General features: G+C 44.4%; 1 protein-coding gene across 4 annotated transcripts in view; it reads left to right on the forward strand.

Moving 5' to 3' along the window:
* Positions 1-9,595, forward strand: part of LOC100750637 (nuclear autoantigen Sp-100) — a 45,046-nt gene extending 35,451 nt beyond the window's left edge. For 3 of the 4 annotated variants that reach the window (XM_027397434.2, XM_027397435.2, XM_035441090.1), the window contains 7 exons: positions 278-316; positions 552-593; positions 4,435-4,550; positions 6,255-6,372; positions 6,642-6,713; positions 7,371-7,514; positions 8,825-9,595. In XM_027397434.2, coding sequence (XP_027253235.1) covers positions 278-316; positions 552-593; positions 4,435-4,550; positions 6,255-6,372; positions 6,642-6,713; positions 7,371-7,514; positions 8,825-8,917 — 624 coding nt within the window. In that variant the 3' untranslated portion in view covers positions 8,918-9,595. Of the gene's footprint in view, positions 1-277; positions 317-551; positions 594-1,458; positions 1,755-4,434; positions 4,551-6,254; positions 6,373-6,641; positions 6,714-7,370; positions 7,515-8,824 lie in introns of those variants that run through there. The other variant, XM_027397436.2, reaches the window with a different exon arrangement.
* Positions 9,596-14,118: the final 4,523 nt, after the last annotated feature.

Below are 14,118 nucleotides of genomic sequence, written 5' to 3' on the forward strand. Positions count from 1 at the left end.
TGTGGAAAGGGGCTTTCCGCAGGAGGAAAGAGAGCATGAGAAACCAGCTCTCAGTGTGTCAGGAAGCTATAAACCATCCAGTGGCATCCCTTGCCTGTGCTCACTGTGAAAATCACCAGGGTCTAGATGTTTCCTTGACTCACTGGGGGGTCCGTGAAGACACCTTGTATGTAACAGTGGTACATCCAGACAGAAATATCTGGAAGGCAGTTAGAAATACCTTGCTCATAAAATAAAAGCAAAGACCTACCCTATCATTAACATCACTGTCTTTCAGGAAGGAAAACTACCAAATCCACCAAGGAAAAGGGGAAAGGTAATTATCTCAAGACTCCTGCCATGATGACTGGGCCTATTGTCTACAAATTGTTTGTTTTTCCATCTCTATAGCCTTATAAGTTTTTAAATTGACTAATTTGGATTTAATCAAATTTGAATTTGCTTTATGGTGCTCATATAGGCTAGGGCTGCTTTGAGCATCAAAATATTTGAGATAGTGATGGGAACAAATCTTGGGAGCTATCACATGAGTGATCGCTTCTGTCTTTCAGAAGCAAAACCCACCAAATCCACGGCGGCGAACAAAGAAAAAGGTAACTATTGGATATGTCCATCTCTGTCATGTTATAGTTGTAGAATTCACTGACAATGATAAAAATATCATTAAAGTACATTTATAATGTATTGTAAATGATATTTTAAAATATTACACAATATGAAAAGTCTGTGTTCCATTTAACATTAAAACGTTTGAGATTGAGGCAGGATCAATCCTTAAAAACAGTAAAACAATGAACTGGAGATAAGGCTCAGGAATTAAAGGTACTTGCTGCCAAACCTCTGACCTGAGTTCAATCCCCAGCAACCATATGTCACAAGAAAACAGGTTCCTGAAATTTGTCCTTTGCTCTCTGGGTGTCACATGAGTGTCTATACACATATATAAATAAAGTGTAATTTTTAAAAACCTAGGGGCTGAGCTGGGCGTTGATGACAAATGCCTTTAATCCCAGCACTTGGGAGGCAGTGGCAGGCGGATCTCTGTGAGTTTGAGGCCAGCCTGGTCTACAGATAAAGTTCCAGGACAGGCTCCAAAACAATACAGAGAAACCCTGTCCTGAAAAACAAAACAAAACAAAACAACCTAGGGCTGGAAAGATGGCTCAATGGTTAAGAGAACTGGCCTCTCTTTCAAAAGAACCAGGTTAATTCCCAGCATCCATATGGTAGCTCACATCCATCTTAACTCCAGTACCAGGACATCCAGTGCCTTCTTCTGACCTGTGAAAGCACCAGGTTTAGATAATATAACCACAACTTTTTCTTCTGCTGCTTCTCTTTCTTTCTTTCTTTCTTTCTTTCTTTCTTTCTTTCTTTCTTTTTTGTTTGTTTTGTTTTTCGAGACAGCGTTTCTCTTTATTGCTTTATAACCACAATTCTTTTGTTCCTCTGCTGGAGACAAGACATTCATCTCTCATCTCTGGAGTCTGGATACCTCATTGGATGACTGTGAAAGATGCTGAGGCTCCTGGTCCTTGGACCACTGCTTCAGATGCAGAGATCTCACCTGATGACTATGCATTAGAACTCCCCAGAATGTTTAAGCATCCGGTGCTTGACTCCAGCCCAGACTCAGTGAATTGAAATAGATGTGATAAGATCTAAGATATTTGTTTTGTTTTTCTCCCTCAGTGTTAAGGATCAAACCTAGGGCCTTGCTCATGCTAGGTTGACCATTGAACCATGGAACTACATTCTCAAGCCTGGAATTTTTTTTTAATTTTGTGAGTGATTTTAGTCTATAGCATGTTGATGATTACTAAGTAAGAGAACAAATTTCCTGTTTAAAACAGGGGGTGATTGGAGAAAGGCTCAGTAGTTAAGAGTACTTGCTGCCCTTCCAAGGACCTAATTCAACCTAGCATTCACATGGTGGCTTGCAACCGTCTGTAATTCTAATTCCAGGGAATCTGAATCCTCCTTCTTCTGTTCTCTGTGGGCCCCTTGCATACATGCAAGCAAAACATCCATACACATAATTAAAATAAAAACAAAAAACCCAAAGGGGCAAAAGCATGACTCAGTGGTAAGATGGTAGAGTGTCTATCACACTCTAGGTCCCCTGGATTCAAACTCCAGCACCATGGAGAGAGGGCCCCTGAAAAGAGGTTGGAAGTGGATGGGGATGTACCTCAATGGAACAGTGATTGCCTAGGCCTGGGTTCTATGCACACATAAAAAAGAGAAACCTCAGGCTTCCAGACTGCTAGACAGTGGAACACTAGGTAGATTTGCCAGCGGAGGTACAGTTCTTTCTAAGGACTCACTTGGAGTATTTTTAATAAATGATTCAGAAATCTTGACCCAGCAGCCTGAAAATAGTGTTCAGCAAACATATTCCCATCTGCTATTATAAAAAGCAAAGACTGCTGCAAGATTCCTTGCCTCGGGACCCTGTTGGAGACAGACGACTCCAAACACATCCCTCATGGGCCATTCAAGGTTCCTATAGAGGGATCCGATGAAGCAGACTCATGTTTGCAGCCTAGAATTTGAACATTGTGTGTGGTCCTTTTGTCATAGCAAATGTCTGGGTGAAGAGAGAAACCACAAATTATAATTTTATTCACTTCATCTCTGACTTGTTAGATGGTTTCTTTTGCTGGTGATGTCATGAGTAAAGAATTCTGCACCCTATAGCATCAGGCCCTACATAAGCACAAGCAAGAGGTGAGACTTCGAACTTAGGGTGAGCATGACTGGTGTAGGGCTTGGGTATCTGAGATGAGGAGGAGCAGGGATGAGTCAGGGTTCACATCTGGGCTTCACATGATTGGAGGTTAGAGGATGATTGTAAAAGAGGAGCAGGTACAGGGTTACAGAACAGTCAAGGTCTCCCTAGAGAAGCAGAGAGTGAATGCTGGAGGCTCAAACCAAAACCAGAGCACAGACCGGAAAGACTACAGGAGGAGTGGTCGTGGGAGGAACCGTGAATATTGAGGCAAATGAAATGAGTTGAGGGCACAGGACAGAACCCAAGGAACCCCCACATTCTGTTAGTAGAACAAGCTCTTCAACCCTAGGTGGTTCTCAACCACATTCCTTGAACATTTGAAATGTCACCTTGGAAACAGAGTCAGGAGAATCAGAACTCAAGATAGCCCTGGCTACATGAGCCCCATCTCAAAAAACAACAACAAAAAAAATGATAATGATGAAATTAAATAGGTAGTTAATTAAGCCAGATTAAGACATTATATTTTTCCATTTTTATTTTAATTAGAAAGAAAATTATTCTACATGTCAATTCCAGGTCCCTTTCCCTCCCCTCCTCCCCTGCCCCCCCAACTAACACCCTACCTATCCCACACCCTTTCTGCTCCCAAGGGAGGGTGAGGCCTTCCATACAGGGTCTTCAAGGTCTGTCTTATTCTTTGGGATAAGGGTTTAGGCCAACCCCCTTGTGTCTAGGCTCAGGCAGTATCCCTCCATGTGGGATGGGCTCCCAAAGTCCATTCCTATGCCAGGGATGAGTACTGATCCACTACAAGAGGTCCCATAGATTTCCAAGGTCTCTTCACTGACACCGATATTCAGGGGTCTAGATCAGTCCCGTGCTGATTTCCCAGGTATCAGTCTGGGGACCAAGAGCTCTCCCTTGTTCAGGTCAGCTGTTAAGACATTATATTTTAGAGTTAGGCTTTCCCAAATAATAAGCTTGTCAGGTTATCTTTAATTCATCTTTTTTGTTACTGTTGCTATTACGATGGTGTTTGTGTTATTTCTGTGTCAGAATTCTATTTTCACATTGTAAATTTTTCTAGTATGACGTTTCCCAGCAATTCCATGAACTTTATTTCATATCAGAATGCCTTTTTCTAAAATCTCTGTTCAATAATAGTCTTCAATAATTTTAGGAGAGGAGCTGGAGAGATATATAAATAGTTAAGAGCACTGGCTGTTCTCCCAGAGGACCCACGTTTGGTTCCCAGCACCCACATGGCAGCTTATCTGCAAATCCAAGGCAAGGGGATATGATTCCCACTTCTGAGCTCTGCAGGCCACCTGCACAAAGGGAGTGCATGTATATACACTCAGGAACACAAACATCAATCAATATCTTTTAAAGATTTTATTTATTTATTACGTATACAACATTCTGCTTCCAATGCACACCAGAAGAGGGCACCAGATCTCATAACGGAAAGGTTGTGAGCCACCATGTGGTTGCTGGGAATTGAACTCAGGACCTCTGGAAGAGCAGTCGGTGCTCTTAACCTCTGAGCCATCTCTCCAGCCCAAATAAGTCAACATTTGAAGATACTTTGGAGTAAGGAGATTTCTGGGACTACCTTTGCTTAGGCAAAGGCCATGTGTTCTAGCATTCTGGGGTCACACTGCTCTTGGTAATTTCTGGAACATTTCTTCTTGTAGCCGGATATTTCAAAACAGTGTAAAGTGTGTGGCCAAGGACGGAGGTTGCACGAATGTGCTATGTGTAAAAAATTCTATCATAAGAGATGTCACATCCCACCTGAGGAAGTCAAGAGGTTAGTAAGACAGCCCTGCCCCCACCCAGCCCTCCTCCCCCAGGCACACTTCCTACACACACACACACACACACACACACATGCGTGCGCGCGCGCTTTCTATCAAACTAGTGATTCTGGGTTGCAGAGCACATCATGAGAACTAGAAATTCTCTGTGTCAGCACCCCACCCTAACCCCCACCAAAGCACTCCTTGGCTTTATCTGTGTCTCTGGGCAAAGATAGTATGTGAGACTCCAAGAGGTTGACAAGGGTTTGGATGGTTTCTGGGAATGGTGTGGACAGAAGTACTGTGACCTGGGGACTGCTCTCTTCTGGAAATCCTCTAAGAGCATATTGCCCTCTGGTGACAGGAGTCACTGCTCCCGGGGCACCATCTCAGAGGATTATTGGAAACCTTGTCTTCTGACTAGTTAGATAACATACCAAGGCACAAAACAATCAGCTCTTTCACTCTGCCCACATACAGCTCCCAACACCCTGCTCCCCTCTTTCCCACTCCGCTCTTTCCTGCTGTTCCCCTGGGGCAGACAGGACATTTTCCTGCCTCCCTCTTCTCTCTGTTCTCTCTCTGTCTCCGTCTCTTTTCTCCCCACCCCTTCCCCTTCTAATGGAACTTCTCACTTAAGCCCTGTCTGCCTAGCATGTTTGTCCCTCTGCCTCAGTCCCTTGTCTGCCATGGAATCTGCCAAGATCCTCTAAGAGCATCTCAAAAAAACACTGAATGGACAAGGAGAGGCCGGTATAGTTAAGATGGTTAGTTGAAATTTATGAAACTTGGGGTGTCTAAGACAAGGTTTTTGTTGCTGTGATAAAACACCACAACCAAAAGCAACTTGGGAAGTAAAGACTTTATTTTATCTAACAGTTTGTAAGCCATCATCTAGGGAAGTCAGGGCAGGAACCCGGGGGCAGGAACTGATGCAGAGGCCATGGAGGAGTGCTGCTTGCTGGCTTGTTTCCCACATCTTGTTTAGCCTGTTTTCTTATAGCACCCAGGACCACCTGCCCAGGGGTGGCACAGCCCACAGTGAGCTGGATCTCGCACACCAATCATCAACCAACAAAATGCACCATAGGCTTTCTCCCAGGCCAATCTGGTTGGGGCATTTCCCAACTGAGGATTCTTCTTCCATGGACTAGAGTTGACATAAAAGTAGCCAGCATGTGAAGTAAAATGGCAAATATTTGATGCCATCAGTGCATTTCCTTTCCAGTAAGTTTCCATAACACAAATTCTAGCTGTAGACCTGGCAATGTCAGATGAAAGGATGCCTGTAGCTTTTGCTATGTTTACTCAGCAGGGCTGAGAAGCAAGAGTTCTTTCTGGTTTCCTGATTGTAACTCTAGTCTGATTGGCTCATTGAGGTTCAAGACACCTGTGCTTAAGGCACTAAATTCACTGTTACAATCAAACATGGCTTGTTGTCAATCTCCCAATACTCAGATGGAAACTTCAAGTTTTGAGGTCAATAGAAATCCATCACTTCCTTGGGTACCACCTCATTCAACATACTCACTGTTGATAGCAGGGGTTGTCTTTGCATAGCGAACCCACATGGAGCCCCAGTAGTGTCCTCCAAGACTGAGGTTGAATCCCAGGTGGAAACCACTTGCCATTCTTGAGCAGAGGTCTTTGGCAGCCACAAGGATGGAGGCTGTTCACAGACTCTGCCCCTGCTCACTTTATGCCTGACCTCTCAGTGGCCTGTGGAGTTGCATCTTCTGCAAGACAAAGGATCAGTTAAGTTACCAAGAAAATCAAGCACGTCATAAGGAATCTGAGGTCCTGAGGAGGAAGATGTTGCCTGAGGAGCAGCAGGTGAGTCAATGTGAAGCTGGAGTCCCCTCTTTTTGGTTGGCAGAGGAACATGGTCTCACAGACAGTGAAGAACAGAGCCACAGGTAAATCATGATATGTTTTGATCACGTGACCCAATGAGGAAAATTCATACTCCAGAGGATAGCAACATTTCATATTTGTCTCAAAGAGGTCAAAGGTCTGGGAGTCATTCATTGAGTCTTGGGATTGAAGCAGGTCTTTTCTCCCTCAGTTACCTTCCATTCAGAATCGCCTTTCATCTTTTGTAGAAATGTGAGCTGCTTCTCTTGACTATCTACTGCCATCCAAAAAGTAGATTTTTTATCTCCAAACCAAAGAAAGTGAGTAACAACAACAGAACTGAAATCTTGTGATCTTATTCCCACACAAGTCGTCTTTCTCTTTGCCTTGTTGATAGGTATCTTTGTGCAGGTAACCATACATAGCAAATGACCATAGACTGGGCCAGTGTACACAATATAAATTTGTTTCTTATGGTTCTGGAGACTGGAGGTCCGGGGCCAAGGAGCAGATAAAGCCTGGGTTCTGGTGAGGGCCTTCTACTTCATTACTTGAGACAGGGTCTCACTGTGTTTCTCTGTCTGGCCCGGAACTCACTCTGCAGACCAAGCTGGCCTCAAACTCACAGAGATTCACTTGCCTCTGCCTCCCTACTGCCAGGGTTAAAGATGTGTGGCATGATCACTGACTAAAAGTCTTCTGGGAGGTAGGTAGCTCACTGCTGACTGCCCTCTCATGGTGAAAAGAGATGGAGAGAGTTTCCTGGAGTCTTAATAAGGGCGCTAATTCCACCACCACCACCCAGAGGGGGTCGGTACCTTCATAACCTAATTGCAAAACCTTTACTTCTGAGTTGCAGTGTACCAGAGGTTAGGATGATTTAGAGGGGGTGGAGATACAACCATGGGAGTGTATGGAGGCCGACTCGGGACTATTCTGACAGCTCCCTCCCCCAACTTTGGTGCTTTCCACAACAGAGGAAAGAGAACTTTCCAGACATTCAGGAGCACATGTGGTTGAACAAAATCAAGTACAGGCTGAATAGGAAGACATACCTTTCGGTACAACATTTCGTGAAGGACATGCGTCTCATCTTTTGGAACCACAGGATAATTTATAACGTAAGAGCCTCTCTTTCCTTCTCCTTTGAATAAGTCACTTTTCCTCATGTCAGGTAGATGCTATAATTGTCCTGATCGTGGGGCAAGCCCATACAAGTCAAATCTGAGGGAGGATTCATGATGCAGGTGGGGAAAGCATCAGTGACTCACTTAGGTCCTCCGGAAGCTCACTTCTGGGCAGCCAATTTTCACCCATGGAGAGCAACATGCTACAGAGCTGCTCACAGTTGCAGGGAACAGAAGTGTATTTTAAAGGCAGCCAGCATTTCTCATCTATAAAGAGAGAAAATCAGATTTCTCCCATTGCAAAACCCCAAGTTCCTTAATATTCAAATGTCCTAGTGCTGGGGCAAAAAGTTCTTGCAACAAGGCTGGAGCAATGGCAGGGCAGTTAAGAGCACTTACTGCTCTTGGAAGGAGTGGAGTGTGGCTCCCAGCACCCACATCAGGGAGGTCACCTGCAGTTCCAACTGCAGGGAATTCAGCCCCCTCTTCTTAATTCCTCAGGCCCCTGCACTCACATGTACACGCCCACACATAAGTACACATACTTAAAAATATTAAAACGCCAAAAACAGAAGCAGGCAGATCTCTGTGAATTTAAGGCCAGCCTAGTCTACAAAGCAAATTCTAGGCCAGTCAGGGCTACACAATGAGACCCTGTCTCAAACAAACATTAACAAAAATAATAGTAAATATATTTTAATTAATTTCCTATTTTAGAATTTTGTTTGTCATATATTTTCTTCATATTCTTCCCCGGGTCCTCCTCACCTCCCTGTCCACTCAACTTCAGATTCTCTCCCTCTCAAAAAAAAAAAAAACCCTCCACAAAATGATTATCAAAACAAACTAAAAAAACAAACAAACCAAGACAAAAGAGAGCAAAACAACACAAAAAGTACACACACACACACCAATTTTAAAAAGCCCCACGGAGTCTGTTTATGTTGACCAGCTACTCCTGGGCTTGGGGCCTGTCTTGAAAGGTTGATATAGCCACTGACACTCTGATGGAGAAGACCAATTTTCATTTTCCCAGTACCAATTGTGAATAGCTTTTTGATTAGGGTGTAATGCTGCGCTTACTTCTTCTCAGGGCTGGGATTTTGTCTGGTTTGAACCTCTGCAGGTCTTCAACACCCTGTCACAGTCTCTGTGAATTCCTATGTGTATGAGCTCTCTTATGCTAGAAGATGCTATTCCTTGGCGTCATCCATCACCTCGGAGTCGTAGGGTCTTTGTGCCACCTCTTCCTTGAGGAGAGAGGTTTGATCCCATTAAGAACTGATTTCCTACTTCCTTTTCAGAACTGCAAGTTCAGCAATCTTGGAGTTACAGTAAGAAGTCTATTTGAGAAGACTTTCAAAAGAATTTTTTCAATCGAAGAAACAAGCAACTAACTCCAACCTTGTACCCACAGTGTTTTGTTAACATAGGCCTTTCTATTCTCTCCACTACCCATGCTTCCAGCAGTCAACAGTACAACGTTCACTCTGCCCTTCTGTGTAAACACTGTGCCACACGACTGCTTCTGACTCTGTATTGCCCTTCCTATTCAATTATCTTCCTAGATAAAATTTAACATTTGCAATGTACATCACAGTAGTGAATTGTCAGGTGCTGAGGGAGCCCACTGAGAACATGACTTTGGAAGCAGGATTGTACCCCTTCCACATTTTAAACCCAAGTATGTTTGTCTCCAAATGTCCACCAAAGCATCTTTTCTAAGAATGCCCTGGCCCCTCTAATCCAGTGGCTGGACAGAGAAACCAGCAAAACAGGCCAAGAGTGGAAACACTCTCCGTAGGAACAGCTAGAAGGTGAACTATTTCTAACAGATATTACACTCGTTTATCCTGTTTATTCTTCAACCTGGAAGCCTCACCAGATGCTAACTCTGCTCTGCCCTGGATTTCCGAGAGCTCTGGCACCCCCTCCCTCCACCTCTACAGGACTTCCCCAGTCAATGCCCCGTGGATATTTTAAGCACATAATTAACAATGTTTTGTTGTTTTTATATTTACTCTTTTACTTTGGCTTGTTACATACTTAATAAACACACTCATTCAAAACTGAAAGTATGGCCATCTTTGCTGATTCCCAGGCCTGTGTAGAACACAATCGGGTGGGCCAACAATCTCTACAAGATGCTATTTCTCTTTTCAAGTAGTGACTCCTGTAAAACTCAGAAGAGGGAGAAGGACCACACAACTGATAGAGTGACAATTCACCCTGCAGACACTTGGCCTCTGCTCAGACTGCTAGAATAAAGGAGCAAAATGTCTTCTATGTCTAAAACTGCAGTTTACAAGGTGAGCATGTCAGGAGTTGAGCACTTTCAGTGTTAGCATTCTGGCATCTACAGTGGCCTGTTCTCAGGGATCTAGCAGCCAAGATGTGGCATTGCAGCTAGATAAGCATTTCTGTGTCCCCAGAAGTAGCCAGATGAAGCCGGATTAAAAGTCCCGGTTTGATGAGCAAAGCACTCTCAGGTGACTCTCTAGCCCCCAGAAGTGAGGTGAGGGAGGGAAGAGGGAGGAGACATGGCAGGTCTATGGACTGGAGCTTAAATACACTCTATTTGAAGGCTTGAGCAGCTCTGGGGAGGATCCATTGCTTGGCAGGCTTTCTGAGGGGCAGGGTTTGGAGAGGGAGGAGGGGGCTGAGACAGAGCTTCCAAGGGAACATTCCATCCTTCTTGTGTTGTTGGGTGCTGCTTAAAGCATGGCTACTTCCTGTTGGCATCCGATGATGTGGGAGTCATGGGGTGGGGACTCAGGAGTCAGTGGGCCAATGCTCGGTGGGAGGGGTGGGTGAAGAAGCATTCAGCTGGCTGCCATGCTGGAGGCCTCAGGCATCTGTTCCTTGAGGAAGTGGAGAAGGCAAATTGCTAGGAGAAAAAAATAGGTTGTTTTCCCCGGCCCTATGAACGGGACTAGCCATGGGAGAGTGGAGACGTGCCCTGGCCCTGGCTGTACTCACAAAGACGAAGGAGCGGGCAGAAGAGCAGACAGGCTCTTCATTGGGGCAACTTGTAAAACCGGAGGACAGGTGCCCGCCTGAGCCTGGAGAGGTGATACCAGCACTGATGCCCCAGGAGCTTGGGGGATGGCGTGTCAAATCAGGGGATGATGTCATCCAGAGTACCTGAGTCGTCACATCTGCTGTATCCTGGAGGTGGGGAGTCTCTCCAGCCATCCTGCAAAGGTGTTGCTAAGAGTTAAGAGATAACAGAGCTTTTTATGAGTGGGCACGTGGGTGAAGACAACCTGCCGGTACTCGCCTGGTTGGTGTCCTCGGAGATGGTGCAGGAACTGGTGCATCAGGAGCACGCCCTGTGGGTTGGCCTTGGCAGAGGTCTGCCAGGAAGAGTGGACCTGTAAAATACAGGCTTGAAGATGGATGGGGTCAAAGAGGGGCTCTAGAGACTGATGTTAGCTTCCACCAGGCCAGAGTTCTTGATACAGTAGCAGAACTCTTTCAACAGGAAGCTGCAGGGCCTGTAAAACAGCTGGGGCAGATGTATACCTTGGTGTCACAGCAAAGACTATGTCTTTGGGTTAAAACATTTTTCCTAGGGCCTGATTTTAGCCTGATGAAACATACCTTTAAGTCTACTGCTGGTGGCCGTGTCAAGGGGGTAGCAGGTGACATTGAGGTTCTGGGTGTCTGCCCACTAGGAGGCAACACCCTGGTGGATAATTCTTGGGAAGGCAAGGCCCTGGAGACCACAGACCCTGGAAAGTCTTTTGCTTCTGCTATGCCTTTGCATGTTTGCTGTTGCTATCTCTTTCAGATATCTGGCATGGCTGAATTGGGTGTGGGGAAATTCCCCACTGGCTATAAGGTAATGTGTTCATTTCATGGAAACACCTCGTTCTGCCGGGCATTTTTACCTGCGAATTATTATGAGGATAATCTCCTCCCTAAACTGTACCATCCAATTAATAATAATAATGTTGGCTTACACAGAGCCTTGATGAATAAAAGTATATACAAGGATATGAATGTATCTCACCTAAGTGGTAAGAAACTTTGTCTGAGTTTTGTTAACAACAGCAAAAGGCTTGGTAGTCAAACAAGTACAGACATGAAACCTCAGTTTGCTACATTGTGCCACATATGTTATTTGGATTCAACTTTTGTTTTGATGGTTATTAAAATCCCTAAAGATATTGATCATCTTATAGCAACATTTATAAATAACTGGTTTAAACAGCAAAAATGTGTGTCCAATAAAGATGGTTGCTTGTGTTTTTCCAACTTTGTTAGATTTTTTAATCACTTTGAAGAGTGAGCCTTAGCAAAATTAAGACTTAGCTTAAAAACTGCTTTGTGGTGGCTAGTTGTATGTTATCAGCAGAGAGAGCACCAGTACCAGCATGACCTGCAGGGCATATTTTTGACTGATGAACAATGTGGGAAGTCCTAGCTTATTATGGGTGGTACCACCCCTGGGCTGATGGCCCTGGGTACTGTAAGAAAGCAGGCTGAGCAAGTCATGGAAGCAAGTTGGTAAGCAGCATCCCTCTCTGGATCTACATCAATTCCAGCTTCCAGGTTCCTGCCTCAAGTTCCTGCCCTGACTTCCTTGAATGACAGACTCCAAGCTATAAACAGAAATAAACCCTTTCCTCCCAACTTGATTTTGCTCAAGGTGTTTATCACAGCAGTAGAAACCCTAACCAATGCATGTTTCGTTTCTGTAAGCTTTTGTTTGTTTGTTTGTCTAAACTTTCTCTAAATGTTTTTTGTTATTGTTGTTTGGGTTTTGGTTTTTGGGTTTTTCTGTTTGTTTGTTTGTTTGTTTGTTTTGGGGTTTTTTTGTTTTTTTGTTTTTTTGGTTTTTCGAGACAAGGTTTCTCTGTGGCTTTGGAGCTATCCTGGCACTCACTCTGGAGACCAGGTGGCCTCGAACTCACAGAGATCCACTGCCTGACTCTGCTTCCCGAGTGCTAGGATTAAAGGTGTGTGCCACCAACGCCCGGCAACTTTCTCTAAATGTTATACATCCTTTAGAATGATAAAACTAGTAAGGCTGTCTGTACTCTGGCAAGTGGATTCTGATCCATGTACATTCCACAGGGAGGACAAACAATGGAGAGAGACATGTTTCCTATGCTTCCAGAAGAAGGTACATGGTCAGCAGGGCCCTGACCCCTTCCTGCAGAGACATGGCTGACAGAGGAAAGCTAAGGGAGCCAATGGGTCATTCCTAAATCCCCAAGAGGAACACATACAGAGTTTCAACAGACTTGACAAACAAAAGATTTATCTTTGGCCACCTACATGGTCTCAGACACCCAAAAGGAAAGCAAAATCAAAAGAACTGCCATTCAGATAGCCAAGCTTAACCTGTTTTAAAAGGAGGTTGTTAAATCCCATAAAGTTACTAACTGGGTTCACTTGTTTAAGACCAAACTTTATTTTTCAGGAAGCATCTAAAGTTTAAAACAAAACAAAATGCAACAAGCGAGACTAGAAAAATAAACCAACTGGGGACATATACATTGTCTTCAAAAGGGACCCCAAAGGTCAATTTCAAGTAAAAAGCCAGATGTGGTGGCACACACCTTTAATCCCAGAACTCAGAGGGGGGTGTGGGGGCAGAAGCAGGCAGATCTCTGTGAGCTCAAGGCCAGGCTGGTCTATAGAGTGAGTTCCAGGACAGCCAGGGCTATTTAGAAAGAATTAGTCTCAAAACAAAACTAGGTTCTGGCTATTATAAATAATGCTGCTATGAACATGGTTGAACAGATGTCCTTGTTGTATGAAGTGCTTCTTTTGGGTATATGCCTAAGAGTGGAATTGCTGGATCTTGTGGTAGACTGATTCCCATTTTCCTGAGGAATCGCCATACAGAATGGATAGAAAAAATGTGGTACTTTTACTCAGCGGGGAAAAAAAAAAAAAAAGGCAATGGAATCTTGAAATTTGCAGGCAAATGGATGGCACTTGAAGAAACCATTCTGAGGGAGGTAACCCAGTCACAAAAAGACAGGCTTTGTATGTACTCACTCATATGTGGATTTTAGACATAGAATAAAGGATTGCCAGCCTGCAGCCCAGGCTGCCAGAGAGTCTGGTGAACAAGGAGGACCCTAAGAGAGATATACATGGTCCCCTGGAGAAGGGGAAGGGGACAAGATCTCCTGAGCAAATTGGGAGCATAGAGGAAGAGGAGAGGGAATTAGGAGAATGAGAAGGGGAGAAGAGGAGGGGTGAGGAGGACATGATGGGACAGGGAGGTTGAGTTGAGGGAAGAACAGAAGAAAGCAAGATAAGAGATAATATAATAGGAGACATTATAAGTTCAAAGAGAAATCAGGCACTAGGGAAATGACTGGAGAGCTACAGAGATGACACCAACTAACAATCTATGCAACAGAGGAGAGGCTACCTTAAATGCCCTCTCCTGATAATGATATTGCTGACTAATTCATATGCCATCGTATAGCCTTCATCCAGCAGCTGTTGGAAGTAGAAGCAGACACCCACAGCTAAACCTTGAACTGAACTGAAATCCAGATGCAGAGAAGGAGGACTGATGAGCAAAGGGGTCCATACCAGGCTGGTGAAACCCACAGAAACAGCTGACCTG

The sequence above is a fragment of the Cricetulus griseus genome, chromosome 2, assembly GCF_003668045.3.
Source record: "Cricetulus griseus strain 17A/GY chromosome 2, alternate assembly CriGri-PICRH-1.0, whole genome shotgun sequence".
Classification (NCBI taxonomy): Eukaryota; Metazoa; Chordata; class Mammalia; order Rodentia; family Cricetidae; genus Cricetulus; species Cricetulus griseus.